Source organism: Astyanax mexicanus, chromosome 9, assembly GCF_023375975.1.
Source record: "Astyanax mexicanus isolate ESR-SI-001 chromosome 9, AstMex3_surface, whole genome shotgun sequence".
Lineage (NCBI taxonomy): Eukaryota > Metazoa > Chordata > Actinopteri > Characiformes > Acestrorhamphidae > Astyanax > Astyanax mexicanus.
Window position 1 is genome coordinate 29,838,335 of NC_064416.1, and position 20,724 is coordinate 29,859,058.

The 20,724-nt window shown below is 38.3% G+C and overlaps 1 protein-coding gene across 1 annotated transcript; it reads left to right on the forward strand.

Moving 5' to 3' along the window:
• The first annotated feature begins 1,110 nt into the window (after positions 1-1,110).
• Positions 1,111-20,473, forward strand: treh (trehalase (brush-border membrane glycoprotein)). Its single transcript, XM_022679764.2, has 15 exons — positions 1,111-1,717; positions 3,170-3,270; positions 4,003-4,150; positions 6,356-6,443; positions 6,531-6,631; positions 7,264-7,356; positions 8,483-8,599; positions 8,688-8,810; positions 10,016-10,065; positions 10,230-10,430; positions 11,229-11,446; positions 15,371-15,482; positions 16,550-16,662; positions 18,617-18,670; positions 19,880-20,473. The coding sequence occupies exons 1-15, from the start codon at positions 1,641-1,643 to the stop codon at positions 20,015-20,017; spliced, it is 1,734 nt and encodes a 577-aa protein (XP_022535485.2). The 5' UTR covers positions 1,111-1,640; the 3' UTR covers positions 20,018-20,473.
• The last annotated feature ends 251 nt before the right edge of the window (positions 20,474-20,724 follow it).

The window sequence follows — 20,724 nt, forward strand, 5'->3', positions numbered from 1 at the left end:
TATATATTCACCAATCAAGTACAGGATACTGGTATGATTGGATCAGACACAGAAGTGTCTCTGCTGGAGTGAAAATAGTGCACCAACCAGAAATATTTAGCTAGTAGGATCCTGTGTGATCTATGTAGGGGTGTCTAATAGAGTGAACAGTGAGTGGACACTGTGTTTAAGAACTCCAGCAGCACTGCTATATCTGTTCCACTCATACCAGCACAACATACACTAACACCTCATACACCACCACGCCAGTGTCACTGCAGTGCTGAGAACTAATGACCCATCACTCAAACAGTAGCTGCTCTGTTGTGGGTCGTGACCACGGTTATTCAGGAGGATAAAGTATGCAGAGAAACTACAGAAGAACAAAAGTATGATCAGTAGAGCTGAAAACTAGATAATGTTATGCTTGATGCTTTGTTTCTGGATGGTACTTCATTATTCAGTCCTCATGAGGAAAGACCAAAAGTTGAATTTTCACTGTGCTGCTACTGTTTGTCTCCAATCGTCAGAGCCAACACTGATTGGTTTGTTTTGTGGTGTGAAAAAGTATTTGCCCACTACAGATTCCTTTGGTTTTTGCTTTTTGATCATACATAAATTTTTAGATTATCAAACACATTTTTATATGAGACAAAGATACCCTGATTTAATATAGAAACACTTTTTAAACAATGATTTCAATTGTTAAGGCAAAAAGTATATCCAAATCAACCTGGCCCTATGTGAAAAAGCATTTGCAAAAACTGGCAACGAGTCTTTCACATTTCTGTGGAGGATTTTTGGTCCTCTCTTCTTTACAGAACTGTGTCTGTTACAGAATTCAGTCACATTGGAGAGTTTTTAAGCATAAGCGCCCTGTTTAAGATTACGCCACAGCATCTCAATTTAGACTTTTATCATAATTCATTTTATTTATTTATTTATTATTTTTTTTTAGCTGTTCAGAGGTGGACCTGCTGGTGTGCTTCGGATCATTGTCCTGCTGCAGAACCCAAGTATGACCGAGTTTAAGGTCATGAATTGATGCCTGGATATTCTAATTTAGGATTTTACACCTGGTGACATTTTAGCAGTTTTATTTAGCAATGTAAACAGGATGTTGCTCTCCCCCACTTCCTCTCTTCTTTGAAACTGACCAATAGACATTCAGGAAATGGCTAAAGACACGCCCACCCCATCAGAAACCCCTCAGTCTTCATCAGAGAGAGAGAAGTGTGTAAATAGATTACAGCTGCTGGAGTTTTTGCAGTGCCTCTGGAAACAAGGCTTTCAAAATTGCTGGACTAGTAGGTTTTGGATTACACAGTATTTTCTACATAAAATCTAGGACCAGGCTTCATCTCCTGTTTTTTTTTATTTTATTTTGCTGTGTAATTTAATATATACATGTACAGTCAGTATCAGTAATCAGGTGATGTGAGTGATCTTTAATCTGCTGAATGAAAGTGGGATTGAGCTGTACTGTACTGTACACACCCCTATCCTCTATCAGTCAATTACCTCTATAGCACTATAAAGTCATCCTGACTGTCTGATAGTGCTGTACAGCCTGGGCTGGGATCTTCTGGGTTCTGGAATCAGACTGCAGCTGTTCTGATCAGTCCAGGCTGGTGTATCGTTACTCCTGCTCTACTGTAAACATGTGGAGACTCTGTTTGTGGATCTTCCTGATCTTCTTCAGCTCTGATGAAGCTGCTCTTCCTCCTCCATGTGACAGGTGAGTTATCTTCCTCACCTTCAGATCTGAGAGAGTAAAGTTCAGTTTATAGAGCGGTTTTGTTTTTACAGTGTGGAGATACTATCTGTTAACTGAACAGTTTGTTTACCCAGTGAACAGCAGGGAGCTTCACCAAGAAACAGCAGATTATGGGATCTAATGCTGTGTTTTGCTTCATGAATGTCAATTTAACCCTTTAATAACAATAACTTAGATTTTTTTGTATTTTATTGTAGAGTTCTTTGTGTACACATTATATTGTTATTATTAATAATAGAAGTAGTAGAAATGATCTTAATCACTATTATATTTGCTCTTTCTGTACAGTTCTAATAACCTGATCTATGATCTCCTTATTTAAGTAAAGAGAAAGTATCTTATCTTTTTTTAATGATCACAAACAGTCTTAATTCATTATTGCAACATCAGTGACCCCAGTGTACCTTACTTTAAAAAAAATTAAGTCCAGGCTTTTTTCAGGATCATTTTATGTGTGATTTACATACCTGAATACTTATTCATTTATTCATATTTTGCCTGTATATAAATACAGAGAAAGTGCATTACATTGAAAATCTTTATCTAATTTAAACATACTTTTAATGCTCTTAAGTAAACTTCCTTTTCACAAGAATATGTGTATGTGTGTATATGTATTCTTGTGAAAAGAAATTTACTTAAGAGCATTAAAAGTATGTTTTAATTAGGTAAAGAATACTAAAAGTACATTTTCAATGTAATATACTTTCTCTGTATTTCCATAAAATGTATTTGTTGACAAAATAAAATATTTCTTGGCATTAAATACTGTTTTAGTGTAGTTTTTTTTACAGTAGCATTAAGGTGTATAAAATTTGTGCACTAATTCGCAAAGTAGTACATTTAGAAAGTACTGCAAGTGTATTAAAAATTATGTCTAAAAAACACATACTTAAATCTACTTAAGTTCGCTACTTCAGTTATACGAAAAAAAATCACTCAAAAGCACAACCTAATGCTTTTTAATGTTGTGATTAAATATAGCTGGATTCCCACTGGATTTGAATGAACAGAGATGCTATTGAGGTGTAGATTTTCTGTTAAACAAAAAACAAATATATATCATATGATGTGTTTAGGAATTACAATCATTTTTCTACAAAGCCTCCTCGTTTCAGGTGCTTAGAAGTCATTATATATACAGGCATGATTATGAATTCATTTTAGATCAAAACAGTCCCAAACTAATAATATTTTTATAATATTAATTTATGGTCAGACATCTCATATTGTACATATATAACATTTGTGTATGGGTGACCACAGTCTGCATTTGATTGATTGATATATATATATATATATATATATATATATATATATATATATATATATATATATATATATATATATATATAATATATATATATATATGTGTGTGTGTGTGTGTGTCTGTGTGTGTGTGTATCTGTACAGTGAGATCTACTGTACAGGAGAGCTGCTCCGGCAGGTTCAGTCTGCTAAGCTGTTTAATGACAACAAGGCCTTTGTGGATATGAAGCTGACCGCCGCCCCCGGTACTGATCATCACTCTGCTTCTGCCTCTCTCTGCTTATGCTCTGGGTTTGCATTAGGACTGGGCGATATGGCTCTATATTAGTATCACAATATTTCAGTCTAATTTTAAAAATAAATGATGGAGTTTTACACCTAGTTTTCTTTTTTTTTTATATTTTTATTTCAAATTTATCCCATTTTCTCCCCAATTTACACGGCCAATTACCCAACCCACTCATTAGGACTCCCTCTATCACTAGTGATGCCCTAACACACCAGGAGGGTGAAGACTAACACATTGCCGAGCAGCATCACAGCGCGCTTGGAGGAAGGCGCAGCAGCTTGGCCCCGGTACATCGGCTCACAGACGCCCTGTGCTGCAGACATCACCGTAGGAGTGATGTGGGAAGAGCGCCATCTACCCACCCAGAGGGAGCAGGGCCAATTTTGCTCCCTCTGACGCCGGCAGCTTGATGGCAAAGCTGCATGAGCTGGGGTTCGAACCTGCGACCTCCTGCTCATAGTGGCAGCGCCTTAGACCGCTGGACCATACACCTAGTTTTCTATTTTGCAATACAGCCTGAAAACGGTCAGACAATTAAACTGATAAACATTTCAAAGTACTACTGAATAATGTTCATCACAATTAGTTTTTTTACAATGTTACAATATTACTGTGTATTATAATATATTGTGTAAGATATGATTGAGCACACTGCTGATCTCTCTCTGTATCTCCTCTCTCTGTTCAGAACTGGTATTAGAAGCGTTCTCCAATCTGACGCAGAAGTTTCCGGGTCAGGCGGTTCCGACCCCTGAGCTGAAGGTGTTTGTGGAGACGTATTTTGCAGGAGATGGGAAGGAGTTTGAGCCGTGGACTCCACCCGACTGGCATGAGAAGTAAGAGAGGTCTTTCCACGTGTAAAACACTGAGTTAATGCTTATCTGCTAAAATACATCAGCATGAAGACCAGGTTCTGCTGTTTTTTGCTTCAATTTGATGGTAAAAACAGTTTGAAAAGCTGCTACTGTACATAAGAACATACTCAATACTACTTAAAAAGCTTTTTTGGCATTTGATTTTGGTTATTTTTGTTCTTGCTGGTCAACCAGTTTTTTTGGTGATGCTGGTCATCAGTGATGGTATAGTTACTTTGAAAAAGTAATCCGATTACTGATTACTGATTACTCCTTTAAAAAGTAACTTAGTTACTTCATGGATTACTTGATTTTAAAAGTAACTAAGTTACTGTACAAGTTACTTTATTAGTTACTTTCAGCAGCTGCAGACACCACCTCCCGCCGCCTTAACATAAACATTATAACCAGTTTTGCCAATACTCCCTTTACTGGAAAATGCATTTTTAACAGCAACAATGTATCTCTAGACATTTAAAGTTGAACTATTTCCTGAAAAAATATTTTTTTGTATAAAAATAAAAGACCATTTCTCTTAAATTACCTTAATATAAATACTTTTTTTTTATAAAAAATAAAATATGGTCTTTCTTGATTTCACTTAACATAAATACTTGTTTTTATAAAAAAGAAAAATAAAGAAAGTCTTTCTTGACCTGCAATATTTAACACTGTAAAACTTAACATTGAACCTGTTGTTCTCTGCAGGGCAGCAAGGAGGGGTTTTATAAAACAAAACCGTGTATATGGTCGAGGCCAGGGATCACATATATGCGGACTGCGGTCCGGGTCCGGACTCAGACGTTGTCCAGTGCGAACCCAAACCAGTAAACTACTGAAAAGTATTTAATTTTGACAGCGTTCATTTAAAGCCTCAGAACTTTTCTTGTCTTTACGGTATACGCGCTCTGCGCCACAAAATCTTCAAACGCTCTCCTCTGCCAATCAGATCTGTGCAGACCGCTGCCCTGGCTAGTGAATTGGGACGCGGCCGGGAAAAAAACGCCTTTATAAAGAGATAGGGAGCCCGAGAACTGGCATAAAAATGAGAACAGTCGCAAACTAAAGACACGCCGAGCGCGAGAGAGACGGGAGGATTGTAAAGGTGACGGGAAAGGGAGCGGTGTGTGTGTGTCTGTGTGTGAGTGTGAGGTGGAGAGAGAGAGTAACGCACAGTGACTTGGATAAGTAACTTTAATCTGATTACTGGATTGGAAATAGTAACGCGTTAGATTACTCGTTACTGAAAAAAGGGTCAGCTTAGAGTAACTCATTACTAAGTAACGCGTTACTGACATCACTGCTGGTCATGTTGCTCACTATGGTTATCTTGTCTGTTGGTCAACCACCTGATCTTACTGGTTTAACTGGTCAACCAGCTGGATGAAAGTGGTCATGCTGATTAACCTGTGCTGGTCAGGCTGGTCTACATGCTTAGTGTGAAAAAATTGGAACAATAATGCATTATATATTTTTTTAATTACAGAACCAGTCAAAATGTGTACACACCTTCTCAGTCACTGTTTTTTATGTTGTTATTTTTCTACATTATAAATTAATACTAAAGTCATCCAGACACAGTAAAGGGACACATTTAAAAGTAACTTAAAAGTGTTAAACAAACCAAAATACTCTGTGAAGCACTTAGGTGACTCTTATCTGGGGTGCTGTTCTTAACTTGCTGTTTCTGAGGCTGGTAACTCTGATGAACTTATCCTGTGCAACAGAGCTAACTCTGTCCTTTCCTGGAGAGGTCCTGATGAGTGCCAGTTTCATCGTATCATTTTTGATGGTCTTTGCGACTGCATTAAAGGATACTTTACTACTTTTTCGGATTGACTGATCTTTTCACTGTATATCAACTCTACCTCTTTAAAACACAACTGATGCTCTCAAACACATTAAGAGGCAAGAATTTCAAGTAATTAACTCTTAACAAGTTCAGCACAGCTGTTAACTGAAAAGCCATTGCAGGTGACTATACCTCATAAATCTGACTGAGAAAATCCAGTCAAGGTGTACAAAACTGGTTCGTTTAACACTTTTTTAAACAAATAATTTCACGTTTTTCTTCATAGTTTGGATGACTTTAGTATTCATCTACAATGCAGATTTTTTTCCCAATATTTGTTTAAAATATCAGGATGTAAGAAAGGATCTTTGCATAACTGTTTAATCATCTTTCAGGCCCAAATTCCTGTCGAAGGTTTCCGACCCAACTCTTCGTGGCTGGGCTGAGGAGCTGCATGGTCTGTGGAAGTCTCTGGGTCGGAAGGTCAGTACAGTAAAGCTGCAGATCAGATATCTGATCTTTATTCCTAATGATTGATCTCTAAAGATTCTCTGTTCTGACTGATTTCAGATCAGCACGGACGTCCGAGACAATCCCCAACTCCACTCTATGATCTACGTCCCAAACCCTGTCATAGTGCCAGGGGGGCGCTTCAAAGAGTTTTACTACTGGTAAGAGGACACACACACACACTGTAGTGTCTTAGTAAAGTTTAAGCAGTTCTTACTTCCACCACTAGGTGGCACTGTGTATTGTATCATCAATAGTCGGTAAGTTTATCTGTGTTTTAATTTGTTCTTATGCCACACACACAAACACACACACACACACGTAAACGGGGAACCCTGGCACCTGTATAAGTTGTGAGATGTTATCTTGTGAGGGAGCACTAATTGAACACTGATAATACCACCCACAGTGGACAGTGCAGTGCAGTGTAATGATGGTGACCAGCAGCTTCTGGCTAGAACGATCCACATGAACAAAGAAAGCGACTCTGGCAGAATCTCTAGCACATCCACATTCAATACAGGAGACCCCGCCAACTTTTACCATTGATCAGTGCAATGTTCTTTAGCTAATGTGGGACATGGCAAAAGTTACGGGACACAGTACCAGTAGTAAGTGTTTGGTGCTGTTATGAGTGTATTGGGCACTGCATAATGCTGCTAGGGGTTTAGCTTATGAATGCTAATGCTAGGTTAAGAAGCTCCTCCACCCAACATACCCTAGCATAGCTCAGCCCTCTGATCATTCAATATGATGATATCAATCATTATTTAATTGTTGTCTCATCTTGCAGGGACTCATATTGGGTGTTAAATGGACTTCTTCTGTCTGAGATGACGGATACTGCTAAAGGAATGATCCAGAACTTTCTGTACATGGTGAACAGGTGAGCTTATTACCATTAACCTTCTTCAAGGTGCTTTCTGACACTGCAAACACCTGTGAGAAGTGGAAGCCAATCACACACAGCTTAATCTTAACCGGAAACCTCCGTTCAGCTGGGACACTGTATATCGGGCATTAAAGGCACCGACCCAGGACAGAGTGCCAATCCATATCTGGGCATACAGGGCAATATTGAGTATCCAATTCACCTGATCTCCATGTTTTTGGACGGTGGGAGGAAACCCACGCAGACACAAGAACAACATAGAACCCCAGCCATAGCGCTTTTCCACTGATGTGAAACTGGCACCGTTCTGGTTTGCAAAATTAATTTTTAACTGGTTTGCTGCATTTCCACCAAAAGAACTCTGGTTCGCCAGCACCGGGACTGGAGTATCATTAGCATTAGCTGCAAACAGCTATTTTCCTGTTCAGAGGTGAGCATTATCGGACTGTAGTCTGCTGCTAACTGCGGCTAGCACTGCTGGAGCAGCATTAGCATTAGCCACTAACCGTGCTAGCTAATAATGCCCTAGCTTACTGGAGCACTCAGGGTTTCTCAGTGTAGCGCTGTCAAGCAGCATTAGCTGCCTACCGCTAGTGGTTAGCCACTAATGCTAATGCTCTAGCCTTAGTGCTGGAGAAATTCAGGAATCTAAGCTTACTGTAAATAAACAAAAGCACTTTACTCATCCAAATAAACAGTTTTCAGGAGTAAAATCTGTGAAGATGATCATCCAGTGCTCTTTTGACTTTGAAAGAAACTATTTTTCTAATTACAGTTATGGGATTGGGCCTCTGTCTGGTAGCGCTTTTGCACCAAAAGAACTCTGGTTTTTGAATCAGTTCCTCACGGGCTTATGAGAACCGTGGTGCTTTTCAGCAAACCAGATCATGATTCAGCGAGTTTTAGTGGAACCATCAAAATTACACATCAGATGTCATCAATGGAGGGCACTGCACAGCGGTGGTGCTCCTGAACAAACATACACACCAACAGAACCTAGTATACTTCGATTCCCGCTGAGAACAAATAGAACTGGTTCAAGAACTAAACTGAAATGCTATACTTTAGCGAAATGGCTTTACAGACATGAATCAGCTTAATTAACCTTTTTTTTCTACAGATATGGTTTTGTACCAAACGGAGGTCGAGTTTATTATGAGCGCCGCAGCCAGCCGCCATTCCTCTGCCTGATGGTGGAGAGTTACTATGAGGTCACTAAAGACGCAGAGTTTATCAGGTAACTCTCTTACAGTTAATCACTGAGGATGTTTTATAGCAACCCTGTAAAGTTAGTGGAGTATAACAATGTGCTGCTGGGTTTACAGGGAGGCCTTCCCCACGTTAGAGAAGGAGTATGATTTCTGGATGCAGAATCGCTCCATTGCTGTGGAAATAAATGGAACTGAGCATCTGCTGAATCGGTATTTTGTACAGGCCGGTGAGCCCAGGTAAGAAACCATAGGAAAAGATGAGTGAGAAATGAGTGTGAGTGAGAAATAATTGGAAAATCTCATAGACCCATATTTGATCAGCCTGTAATTTTTAAGTGACATCACTGGGTAAAAAAAAAATACTATTTTTGGAGAGTCTCTCAGAAGCAAATATGGGTGGAGCTTCACCAATATGAGAAAAACTGCATGTAAAAATTATAGAACAATTTAAGAAGAATGTTCCTCAACATTACATTTTTAAGACTTTGGATATCCTACAATCTACAGCCCATAATATCAACGTCAAATGATTTAGAAAATCTGGAAAAATCTCTTGAAATGGACTGAGGCAAAATGGATAACTGGTCAAATTAATTTTAAATGGTAATTTTCAGCCATTTGTCCATTCTGACTAATTATTTTATATGTTATATTCTAGACTGTCTTCTTTCAACAACTACAGCTCTGGAACAACTTAAGAGACCACTTCAGTTTCTAGTTTCTTTGATTTTGCTGTTTATAGGTTTATGTTTGAGTAAAATAAACATTGTTGTTTAATTATATAAACTACAGACAACATTTCTCCCAAATTCCAAATAAAAATACTGTCATTTAGAGCATTTATTAGCAGAAAATGAGAAATGGCTGAAATAACAAAATAGATGCAGAGAAACAAGTTCATATTCATTCAAAGTTTTAAGAGTTTAGAAATCAGTATTTGGTAGAATAACCCTGGTTTTTAATCACAGTTTTCGTGCATCTTGGCATGTTCTCCTCCACCAGTCTTACACACTACTTTTGGATAACTTTATTACACTCCTGGTGCAAAAATTCAAGCAGTTCAGCTTGGTTTGATGGCTTCTGATCTTCCACCTTCCTCTTGATTATATTCCAGAGGTTTTTAATTTGGTAAAATCAAGGAAAAACATTTTTTTTTCAGTGCTGTATTTCTTTGATGTGAATAAAATATGGGTATATGAGATTGTAAATCATTATATTTTATTTTATTTACATTTATTCATATATTTACATAGCATCCAATTTTTTGTAATATTGAGATTTTGATAATTACATACCTTTATAATTACCTCCTTCAAACACCTGTTACACTGAAGCTACTGAATCATTTATATATGTTTTTGAATAATTTTTGATAATAACTCAATTCTAAACATCTGTTACAGCAGTTACTCAGCTCATGTTCTGTGTTTTATTGTCTGCAGGCCTGAGGCTTATACACACGATGCAGAGCTGGCGGAAGGCCTACCAGCAGGTAATAAACTCATAGTCTTACATTTTCTAAACACACATGTTTAGGCAGTCCAATCCAGTACCTGTACTCTCTTCTTCCACAGCCATGTCTTTGTAATGTGTGCAGCATGTGGTTCTGCATTATCTTGTTAAAAAAATGCATGGGTTTTTGTTCTTCTCTCTCAGAGGCTCAGGAGAAGCTGTATGCAGATCTGAAAGCAGGAGCTGAGTCTGGGTGGGACTTCTCGACGCGGTGGTACATAGACAGCTCGGGTCAGAACACAGGCACGTTCGGAGACACCAGCACCAGCTCCATCCTGCCTGTCGAGCTCAACGCCCTGCTTTACCGCAATGAACTCCTCCTGGCCTCCTTCTCCAGGATCCTGGGTAAGCGAGAAACCAACCAACCAACCATATCACCTTAGTAACCAATTTGATTTATGCAAATACATTACTTAGCAACCACCTAGCAACACCATAGCAATCACCTAGCCACCACTTAGCAACACCTCAGAAACAAAACAGCAACCACCACGAATACCACAGCTTTTGCAACCACCTAGCAACCACTTAGAAACAACCTAGCTACCAACGAGGATACCAAATCAACCGCCAGACACTATGGCATCACCATAGCAGCCACCTAGCAACCACCATGGATACCATGGCAACATCTTGGCAACAACTAAGCAACCACCATGGATACCATAGCCTTTGCAACCACCTAGCAACCACTTAGAAACAACCTAGCTACCAACAAGGATACCAAAGCAACCACCGTAGCAGCCACCGAGCAACCACCACAGATACCATGGCAACACCTTGCAACTGCTTAGTAACCATCACAGACACCATAGCAACACTTTTCTTTAAAAATGTTATTCAAAGCTACAAAGTATGTCCAAATGTTTGCAGTCACCTCTTTTAACTTTAAAACTACACTAATTTCTGACATAAATGTGCAAAAAACAATACAGAATTACTTGTTTCTGCTAATCTTGGGGCAAAAGAAATATGTTATAACAATAATGACCTTTTTTAGCTAGTAAAATTACTCAGCATTACGATACCAATCATGTGAGGGTTGTATTGGCGTGCTGTATTTGTTAATTTACAGTATATTTAATATTAATATTATATATTTTATATATTTAATAAGTGTTTTTCCCACTTTGTTGCCCGCAGGTGATGAGGCGAAGGCGCTGGAGTATGAGCGGGCTGCTGCTGCCAGGCTGAAGGGGGTAGAAAGTGTATTCTGGGATGCAGAGAAGGGAGCCTGGTTTGATTACAATCTGCTGAGCAGTGCCAGGCACCCGGCCTTCTACCCAACTAACCTCAGTCCTCTCTGGGCACGGTGTCACTCCCAGCCTGGCATGGGACAGCTGGCCCTGCAGTATCTCAGAGTGAGTGCACCAACAACTCGAAGACTATTCGGATGAATTATTCAGAATTACACGTTTTAACATCTGTCAAATCTACACCCACATGCCAAAAGGTCATGGAACAGAAACTAGTATCATGTCCTATGACTTTTGCCATGTCTCATGGAATATCATATTGTAGTAGGACTCATGCAGGCACCTAGCAACACCTTAGCAAACAACAATTATAGCATAGCAAAACATTAGCAATCACCTACCAATACCTTAGCAACCAACAACTGTACCATAGCAACAAGTTGACAACCATCTAGCAACACCTTAGCAGTGAGTCAGCTAATCAGTTTTAGTGTGGGGCAGTGTTTTTTTCTCCTCTTCCACAACAACCCAGCATCCACTTAGCAACACCATAGCAACAAACAGCTAAAGTACAGTAACTGTGACAAACAACTAAATAGTATAGGAGCAACCTACTAACACCTTAGCAACCACCAAGCAACATCCAAGCAACGAACAGATATATAAGTATAGGAACATAGGAAGAACTGACTCCTATACCATAGCAACATCTTAGCAACCAACACATGTGACATAGCAACACTTTAGCAACCAACAACTACCCCTTAGCAATGAATGCCTATTCTATAGCAACATTTTAGCAACCGCAAAGTATCACCTTAGCAACGGAGAGATAAAATATATCATTACCATAGTAACCACCATGCAACACGTCACAACAGCCACCTCACAAAACAACATAGAAACACCTTAACAATTAACATAGGAACAACTGACTCCTATACCATAGTAACACCTTAACAACCAACACATGTAACATTGCAACATTTGAGCAACCCCATAGCAACAAGTGCCTGTTACATAGCAACATCTTAGCAACCACCGTGCAACATCTAAGCAACAAACAGCTAAAGAATATGATTAACACATTAACCACCAAGCTACACAGGCTACAACCACATCACAAAATAACATAGAAACTTAACAATTAACATAGTAACAACTGACACCTATATCATATCAACCCCTTAGCAACCAACACATAACGTAACTTAGCAACACTTTAGCACCCAATACCTACCCCTGTAGCAACAAATACCTACATCTTAGCACCGACAAACCACATCTTAGCAGCCAATGGCTATGCCATAGTGACACGTTAGCAACCAACACCTATATCACATCAACACCTTTACAGCCAGTTAGCAACACCTTAGTGACCAACAGAGATATGCCATGGTAACACCATCCAAATACAACACCTTAGCAACAGCTATAGCTGAGCTGTAATCACTCTCAGTTTCTTCAGTAAATGCACCCTATAGTTAATACAGTCATAAACACAGACTGTCAGGACGTGCCTGCTGAGCATGTGCAGAGCCTGAGGCATGCTGGGAGATTCCTCCTGGCTGAATTTCACTGAACAGAGACTGTTTAGTGTGAAGTAAAAATGATATATAGTGTTTTTAAACATTGATAGAAAAAGAGCTTCCCGGTTGTTGTTGTCCACTAATGAACCGGACAAATTGGTCGGTTCCCACAAGCCTCTGCTGCTGTACAGGCACTTAATTTACTGAATCGTGTTGTGAAGTTTAAAAATAGAGATCTGATGCGAACGATTCTCATAAGAATGCTTTAGACAATGACTCTGTTCCAAATGTATGTAGATACTAAGGTTTAAAATACTTCTGTAGAAGGTGAAGTATCAACTTAAGCTTTTTACTAAAGTAAAAGTGTAAAAGTATTGGATTTAAAACTACTTAAAATATAAAAGTAAAAGTAATGTAAGGGGAAAAAAAATGACAAAACTAAGGACATGGCAAAGAAGCCTATAGAGACTACCTTCTCCCCATAACACATTTTTCTAAAATCCATAATGACTATAATGTTATATGAAAATGTTAATGTTAAAAATTTTGATATTCACTTGATATTCGTTTTTTTTTTTACATCATATTTCAGATGCATATATGCTCATTAAAAATGAATGCATTCTAGTTCAATGCAAATATATTAAAGAAGCTTAGTTGGGACATTTTGAAATCTCATACTAGACTACATATGTCTGCTGGATGTTCTTGCTGGAGTGTGTATAAACCATTAGGGAGTCAGAATGAAAAATGTTTATACTTCTCTGGATTTATCTGGATTGGGTTTTTTTTTGAATGATAAAAAGCTGGAATGAAAACAAGCTGAAATAAAATAGGAGCAAGGAGGCTATTTTTAAAAGGTAAGGAGTAGAAAGTATAACAGAAAACTGTGTGAAAATGTAAAGAGCAGAAGTAAAAAGTCATCTGAAAAAGAATTACTCCAGTAAAGTATAGATAACCAACATTTCACATTAAGTAAGGTAAAAAGGTCTATGTACTTTGTTTCTTGGCACTTTTGGCTGCTGTGTATACAATATACTAATATTAATAATGTGGGTTTGGCAGGTTAGTACACTAATAGCCCTTTTCAAACAAAACTTGTTTTGTTCAGACTCATAAGAACTTTGGTGCTTTTTGGCAAACCACTCCACAGTTGCACCAGTTTTGGTGGAACAGAAGATACTGTATGGCAAAGAATATATCATCAACGGCTCTTAGTTCATGCTAAAGAACCTCCTATGCTTTGATTCTAGCTGGGAACGAACTTTTGTGTTCCAGAACCTTTTTCTGTTGGTAGAAGATAAAATATTAACCTCCAGCTTCCGGTGTTAGAGGACAGTTCTGCTGTTTTATGATATTACTGGTGTTTTGGCATTTCTGTGATGGCGTGCTTTTATGAATATAAATACTGTTGTGTGAAACGTGTTAAAGAGTGTCAGAGATAAACATAAACACTGCGCTTTGTTTTCCGTTGATCTAATTAGCACCTTTATCAAAGTACACAAAGAAAACAACGATATGAGCAGCGTATTTAATCTGAGCTCATTACACGTTTCCTACTGTACTACTTTAACAGCGAATCAATAAACTATACATTTAAAAAATCTTAAATGAACTAAAAACTAAAAAACAGGAATGAATAGATAAATAAAAATAAACTAGAATATCATTGAAAAGTTATATTATTTCAATAATTCAGTTCAAAATGGGAAACTCATATATTACATAGATGTATTACACACAGAGTGATCAATTTTAAATGTTTATTTCTTTTACTGTTGATGATTATGGCTTACAGACAATAAAAAAAAAATCAGTGTCTCAAAAAAAATGAGAATATTATATAAGACCAAGTAGTACTTTTGTCCTGCTGGAAAATAAAATCCGCATCTCTATAAACGTTGTCAGGAGAGGGAAGCATGTAAATGTAAGTGCTGTAAGATTTTCAGAGAAAACACTGCACTGACTTTAGACTTAATAAAACACAGTGAACCAACACCAGCATATGACATGACTCTCCAAACCATCACTGACCATCAGTAAATTTTACATTTCATTTGTAAATCAAGAGACCAGAGTCTAGAGGAAGAGTGGAGAGACGCACAGTCCAAACAGCTTGAGGTCTAGTGTGAAGTTTCCACAATCAGTGATGGTTTATTAAGTTATTCCACAGACTGTCCAGGTGCCAGATCCACATCTAGGAGGATAATTGCCCAGGACTCTATCATCCTTTCCCTTTAAGAGCCAGTCTGACGTAGTTTCCATTGAATACTTTCAAATTTAATCTTTTGTTTATCAAGATCTGATTGATTTAGGTGTGATATAAGTGTGTCTTCATATTTTGAGCACCACTGATAAATGGATAAACGCGAAATCCTCATATAAACAGCAAAAAGCTTTATCCACCATACCATAATCTAAATTATATTTAAAATCTCTTCTCCTAGAATGATGAAATGCACAATGCTGGCCAGCAGATGGCACACTTTACCCAGCATTATCTCTCTGTCCCTCTCTATCTCTCTCTCTCTCTCTCTCTCTCTCTCTCTCTCTCCCTCAGGGCAGTGGGGGTTTGGATTACCCGAATGGTATCCCCACCTCTCTGGTTAACAGTGGGCAGCAGTGGGATCTGCCGAATGCCTGGCCCCCCCTCCAGCACATGGTTATAGAAGGTACGGGCAGGGTGAGGATATCTGGGTGATACAGGTCTGATGCACTGCAGAAATCCTGTTCTGCCAATATGCTGAAATGTCTGATATGAGCGTACTTGTATGGCTTTTTGTTTGGGGCTGGATCTTCTAAATTTCTTCTAATCTGTTCTTTTTTTTCTATTTTTTTATTTTCTCCCTTTTTTTCTCCCGATCTATTTGGACAATTGTCCCACCCATTCAGCTGCTAGTCAGCTGTATATCCCCCATCACTAGTGATGCCTCAACACAAGGAGAGTGAAAACTAGCACACGCCTCCTCCAACATGTGAAGCCAATCACAGCCTCTTTTCAAACTGCTGCTGATGCAACATTGCCGAGTAGCATCAGAGCGCACTCGGAGGAAAGCATAGTGACTCAGTTCCGATAAATCAGCTCACAGACACCCTGTGCTGATCAACTTCTCCCTAGGGGTGATGAGCGGAAAAAGGGCTACCCATCTACCCACTCAGAGAGAGCAGGACCAATTGTGCTCTCTCTGGGCTCTGGCAGCTAATGGCAAGCTGCATGACAGGGATTCGAACCATCATCTAATCTGCTCTTATGCAAAACATTTAGCTTAATTGCAAGCATTACATGACATCAGCACCAAGGTGCCACCTTGTTCCTTCAGCAGAGCCACAGTATCTAATGTAGTAAACATTATAGCTGCCTATAGTCTTTTATCATGTTGCCTGATGTCCGTTTACTGCTGGTGTGTGTTCGTGTGTGTGTTTTAGAACCTGTGCACCCATTAGAACCTGTTTGTAAGTCCACTCACAATATAATTTCTGCTTTGGACGTCACTGATAACTAAACAATAAACACACATACATAATGTGGTAATTAGGAGATGGGTTGATCCTGGAGTGTCTGATCAGATAGAACACAAAACTACAAATTACAAAAAAACTGTATATTGAGTACCATACCAAAAATCCTCCATTGAACTTTTGTACATCTTTTAAAAGTATGATTAGTGTAACTGATCTAATTAAAACTCTGCAGCTCATCTCCCATCTGTCCCTGTCTCTCTCTCTCTCTCTCTCTCAGGCCTGTCCCAGCTCGACTCCACAGACGGCAAAGAGCTAGCCTTTGATTTAGCCCAGCGGTGGATCAGAACCAACTGGCTGGCTTATGTTAAATATAAAGCCATGTTTGAGAAGGTGAATACCTTTATCATCTCTGTAGTGGAGATATCCATTTGTAAAAAGTCTCTTTTTTTCACATAATACAGTTATACCCTATTAAGAATTATAAAATCAATCTAATAGTAATCGCCAGTAATCTTTCTTTCCAGTCTTTGACTTCTAGTGGTTAAATGAGGAACTGCAGCATTTTGTGACCTGACTGTTTTCTTCAGCAGTTTGCAAAATATGGATCCCATAATCTGATCCACTTTAAATTAGAATAATTCCAGCTAAATGCATATTGAATATTTGATCTGAAAACTGCCTGATATCGTTAGATATACAAATAATCCTTTTATCCCTGGTTTCACTTTGTTTTTATACTAAATGAATTCTCCTTCCTTCTTTATAAATCATATGGCCAGAGGTATGTGGACACCCCTCTTAGTTACATGGTGATCTGTGCAATCTCCACCAATTAAAAACTGACAGTAGAATGTGTTTAGATAAATGTGCTAGATCTGCCCTAGCCAACTGTAAGCACTGCTAATGATTTAGACATGGAGGCAGGGCGCAGATGCAGGGAGGTTTTAATAGATGCCATACAGAAAAGTAACAAAGTAACAAACAGTACTAAGATTAGAAAACAAACAACAAAAGACTGTCTAGACAAAGGAAATTAGTGAATCTCAAAAATCAGATTCTTACTGAATCGATTAGTTTGAATCACAGTGTTTCGATTCGATCAGTTTTATGTCACACAGTTTTGAAACATTTAAAATAATTTTTGTATTGTTAAGGTACCTGCCTAAGTTCAAGCATCTGAGATCAGATTGTTTTGTATTCAAATGTTTCTAAATTAGTTTTAAACAATCTTATCTCAGATCGCAGAGCTGTGTTTATTGTGAACATGATACACGACATCATCACCACATTTTAAAAGAGATGAAAACCATTGTAACTGTTTTGTTACAAATATTATTTGTAACAAATATGATTATTATAATTTTTGCTCATATTTTGATTATTATTATTATTCAATTTTTATTTATTGCTTATATATTATTAAACCACTAGCATTTGTGAAATAGAAGGATCATAAAAAAGACCTAGGTCTGCTGTTTGAATCTTTTTACGAATCAGTTGGTTCATTTGATTCAGTCTCCCAAAAGCCCCACTTTTGCCATCATAGTAATAAAAAACAGAAGTCAATCAAACAGAATAAAGATAACAACCAATACCAATCCAGCTACACTGAGGGTCAGGTAAAAGTAGAGCTGAGGAAAAAAGAAACACCTAGAACATATACTGTGGATAACTAGGGGTCTATTGACAGGGCGGGGCTAGGGTGGAGACAAGAAAGCAACAAAACAGAGATATGTGCTAAAGAGCGCATTGGAGGGAAAACAAACAAGCTAGGGAAAACACGGAAACAGACCAAGGAAAGATGAAAACAGAACTTCTATTGTGAAATAGCTGGGGATGTCTTTTTTGATACACTGATTCCACATTGGTCATTACCGGACATTATTGTCCAGCCAGCAGCACTAACTGTTGATAATTGATGAAGTTTTACATCACTGTTTGGCATAGTTCCAACAGTGTCTGGAGGGATAATGTTGGGATCAAGCGGTTGGTCTACTAGTACCTCATGATACTGTTCATGCTACAGAATCCAAACACATCCAAAACATATTACTCATTGTTCATATTTTTTAAATGGGATTTCAAATAAGTTCATACAGATGTGATGGTAAGGTGTCCACATACCTTTGGCCATATATCATAGCAATTGAGGGGACAGGTACTGAGCAGCGTGTGCCGCAGGCCGCTATAGCTATATGATGTTGTGCTGAATGTGTTTTGTCAGGAGCTGTGCTACAGTAATTGCTACAGCTTGTTTGTTTTATCTTTCTCATTCTCTCTTGCCCTCTCTCACCTTCTCTCTCTCTCTCTTAATCTCTCTCTTTTTTCTGTCACTCTCTCGCAGTACGATGTCAGTGGAGATGGGAAACCTGGAGGAGGTGGAGAATATGAAGTACAGGTCCTGGCGCTATAATCATATTTAGATATTCATATTTCTTCCCGCATCCCAATCACGGCTCTAGGGAGACATCATTTTAATCCCGTGTGGAATTAGAGTAGAATTAAGTGTGTTTTGCAGCCCAGTGAAACGGCTCCAGAGATGTAGTATCTCATTTACTGTTGCACGCTCACGGGGAAAAACCAGTGTGACTCAGAGGATGAGCAGCAAACTCATTTTAATCCACGCCGTTTTATCCCACGCTGTTTTATCCCGAGGTGAGAGGGTCAGGAAATTTACGCACGTTTCCAATGAGTTTACAAAGAGGCGAATGCATGAGCTGATACTGAACACAGGCTCTGCATTTAGACAGGATAGTTACAGTTAAGTTTTAATCATTGACTGTATAGAACATCCCAGCTAACAACTTTTTCTGAATGTTGCAGGTAACATTCTTAAAATATTTAATCCAAGTTTACTGCAAGGTCTCTAAAATGCTTTTGTTGAACATATTTAAATCTTCTGGTAACATTGCTGCAACTTTATTTGCTTCAGTGTTTTAAAATGTTATTTTTTTGTTTTGAGAATGTTAGTCTAGCTGGGAATGTTGTGTGAAAAACTGAATATTCCTCCACCATGTTGTCAGATTTACAAGCAGAGTGTGTGCTATTCCCCCAGACCCAGTGTCTCAGACTGCCTTCATTGAGTTTATAGTGCAGCCTGGAGGACCAGACGCAGAGCAGATTTTTCCTTACTATTCTCAGTTTATTCATTTTGTACATTAAGTGTAATAACTTTTTTTAAACACTATTTGGACACAGTTTAGTCCAGAAAAATACCTAAATGTGATGACAGCACTGACCAAAGACCAAGCACTATAATACTAGCTGAGGGATTCAGTATGTCTAGATAACTTGGCTAATGTTACCTGGCTGGCTATCGGCTAATTTGATCATTATTGGCCAACTCTAACATCAGACTCACATCAAATATTGGCCAACTCTAACATTAGACACTATATCTGTTAATGTGACCAACAGCAAAACATAATCAGACCACATGATCAATCATAGTATGATTCATTAACAGCTAGTTAGCTGTCTGACAGTTCAGCTAAACTGACTATACCTAGACCTGTGGTGGCTTTAGTTATGAGAGACACTGCACTGTTCATGCTTTCTACACTCCTTCTTTTAACTAACCTGGTTTGTGTTGGTGTTTTCATTTTAGTTGGGATTTGGATGGACCAATGGCGTCGCACTGCAGCTGCTGGACCAGTATGGTGATAGGCTGAGCTCTGGGGGGAGTGGCCTAACCTCTGGCCTTCTGTTTGGTTTAGTTTATGCTATTGTTAAAGCACTGCTGTAATCATGTGATGACTTCTAATGTAGTTCTCTGTGTTTTTTTTTTGAGGTACATTCATTTGTTTAGCTGAGAAAGATAATCTGAGTTGTAATTTAAAGAGTATTGTGATAGTGTAAAGAAATTTAAATTGGTAATTCTTTATATAGAAAGTCCACTGTAGGTGCTGATATTTGATTTGTTATTACTATTTGACTTAAATTGAGTTAAATTCAGTTTAACATCAGAGAATCTGCCTGAAATATGAACTGATTTAGTTATAGTGGTATACTGTAGTTTACATAATATAGTTTTAATATTTAATGTTTTTAATTATTTTTTTGGGCACTATTGTGCTTTATTTTATATATGTACCTCCACAGCTCATTTGCAACTATTTCATTTATTAACATTCTGACTGGAATCTACTTTTGTGAATGACTTTATTTACATTTGAACCAATAAACTATGCAGAACTCTGAATACCTTAATTCTGGTTTGTTTAAAAATGTTAACTATGACTGATGACTAATAACTGAAACACCAGTCAGTAGTATGTGTTGTAGTACAAACGTCAGGTATTTTCATGTCCTGGCCCTGTTCTTTCTCTGTTTTTACTGCCCTTCTGTTTGTTTATCTCCTCCATGTGCTCTGCTGTGTGTTCTTCTGTGTCTCCGTCCCGTCTCGTGCCTTCACCTGTGTTTCATCTGTAGCTCCACCCCCTCGTTACTTAC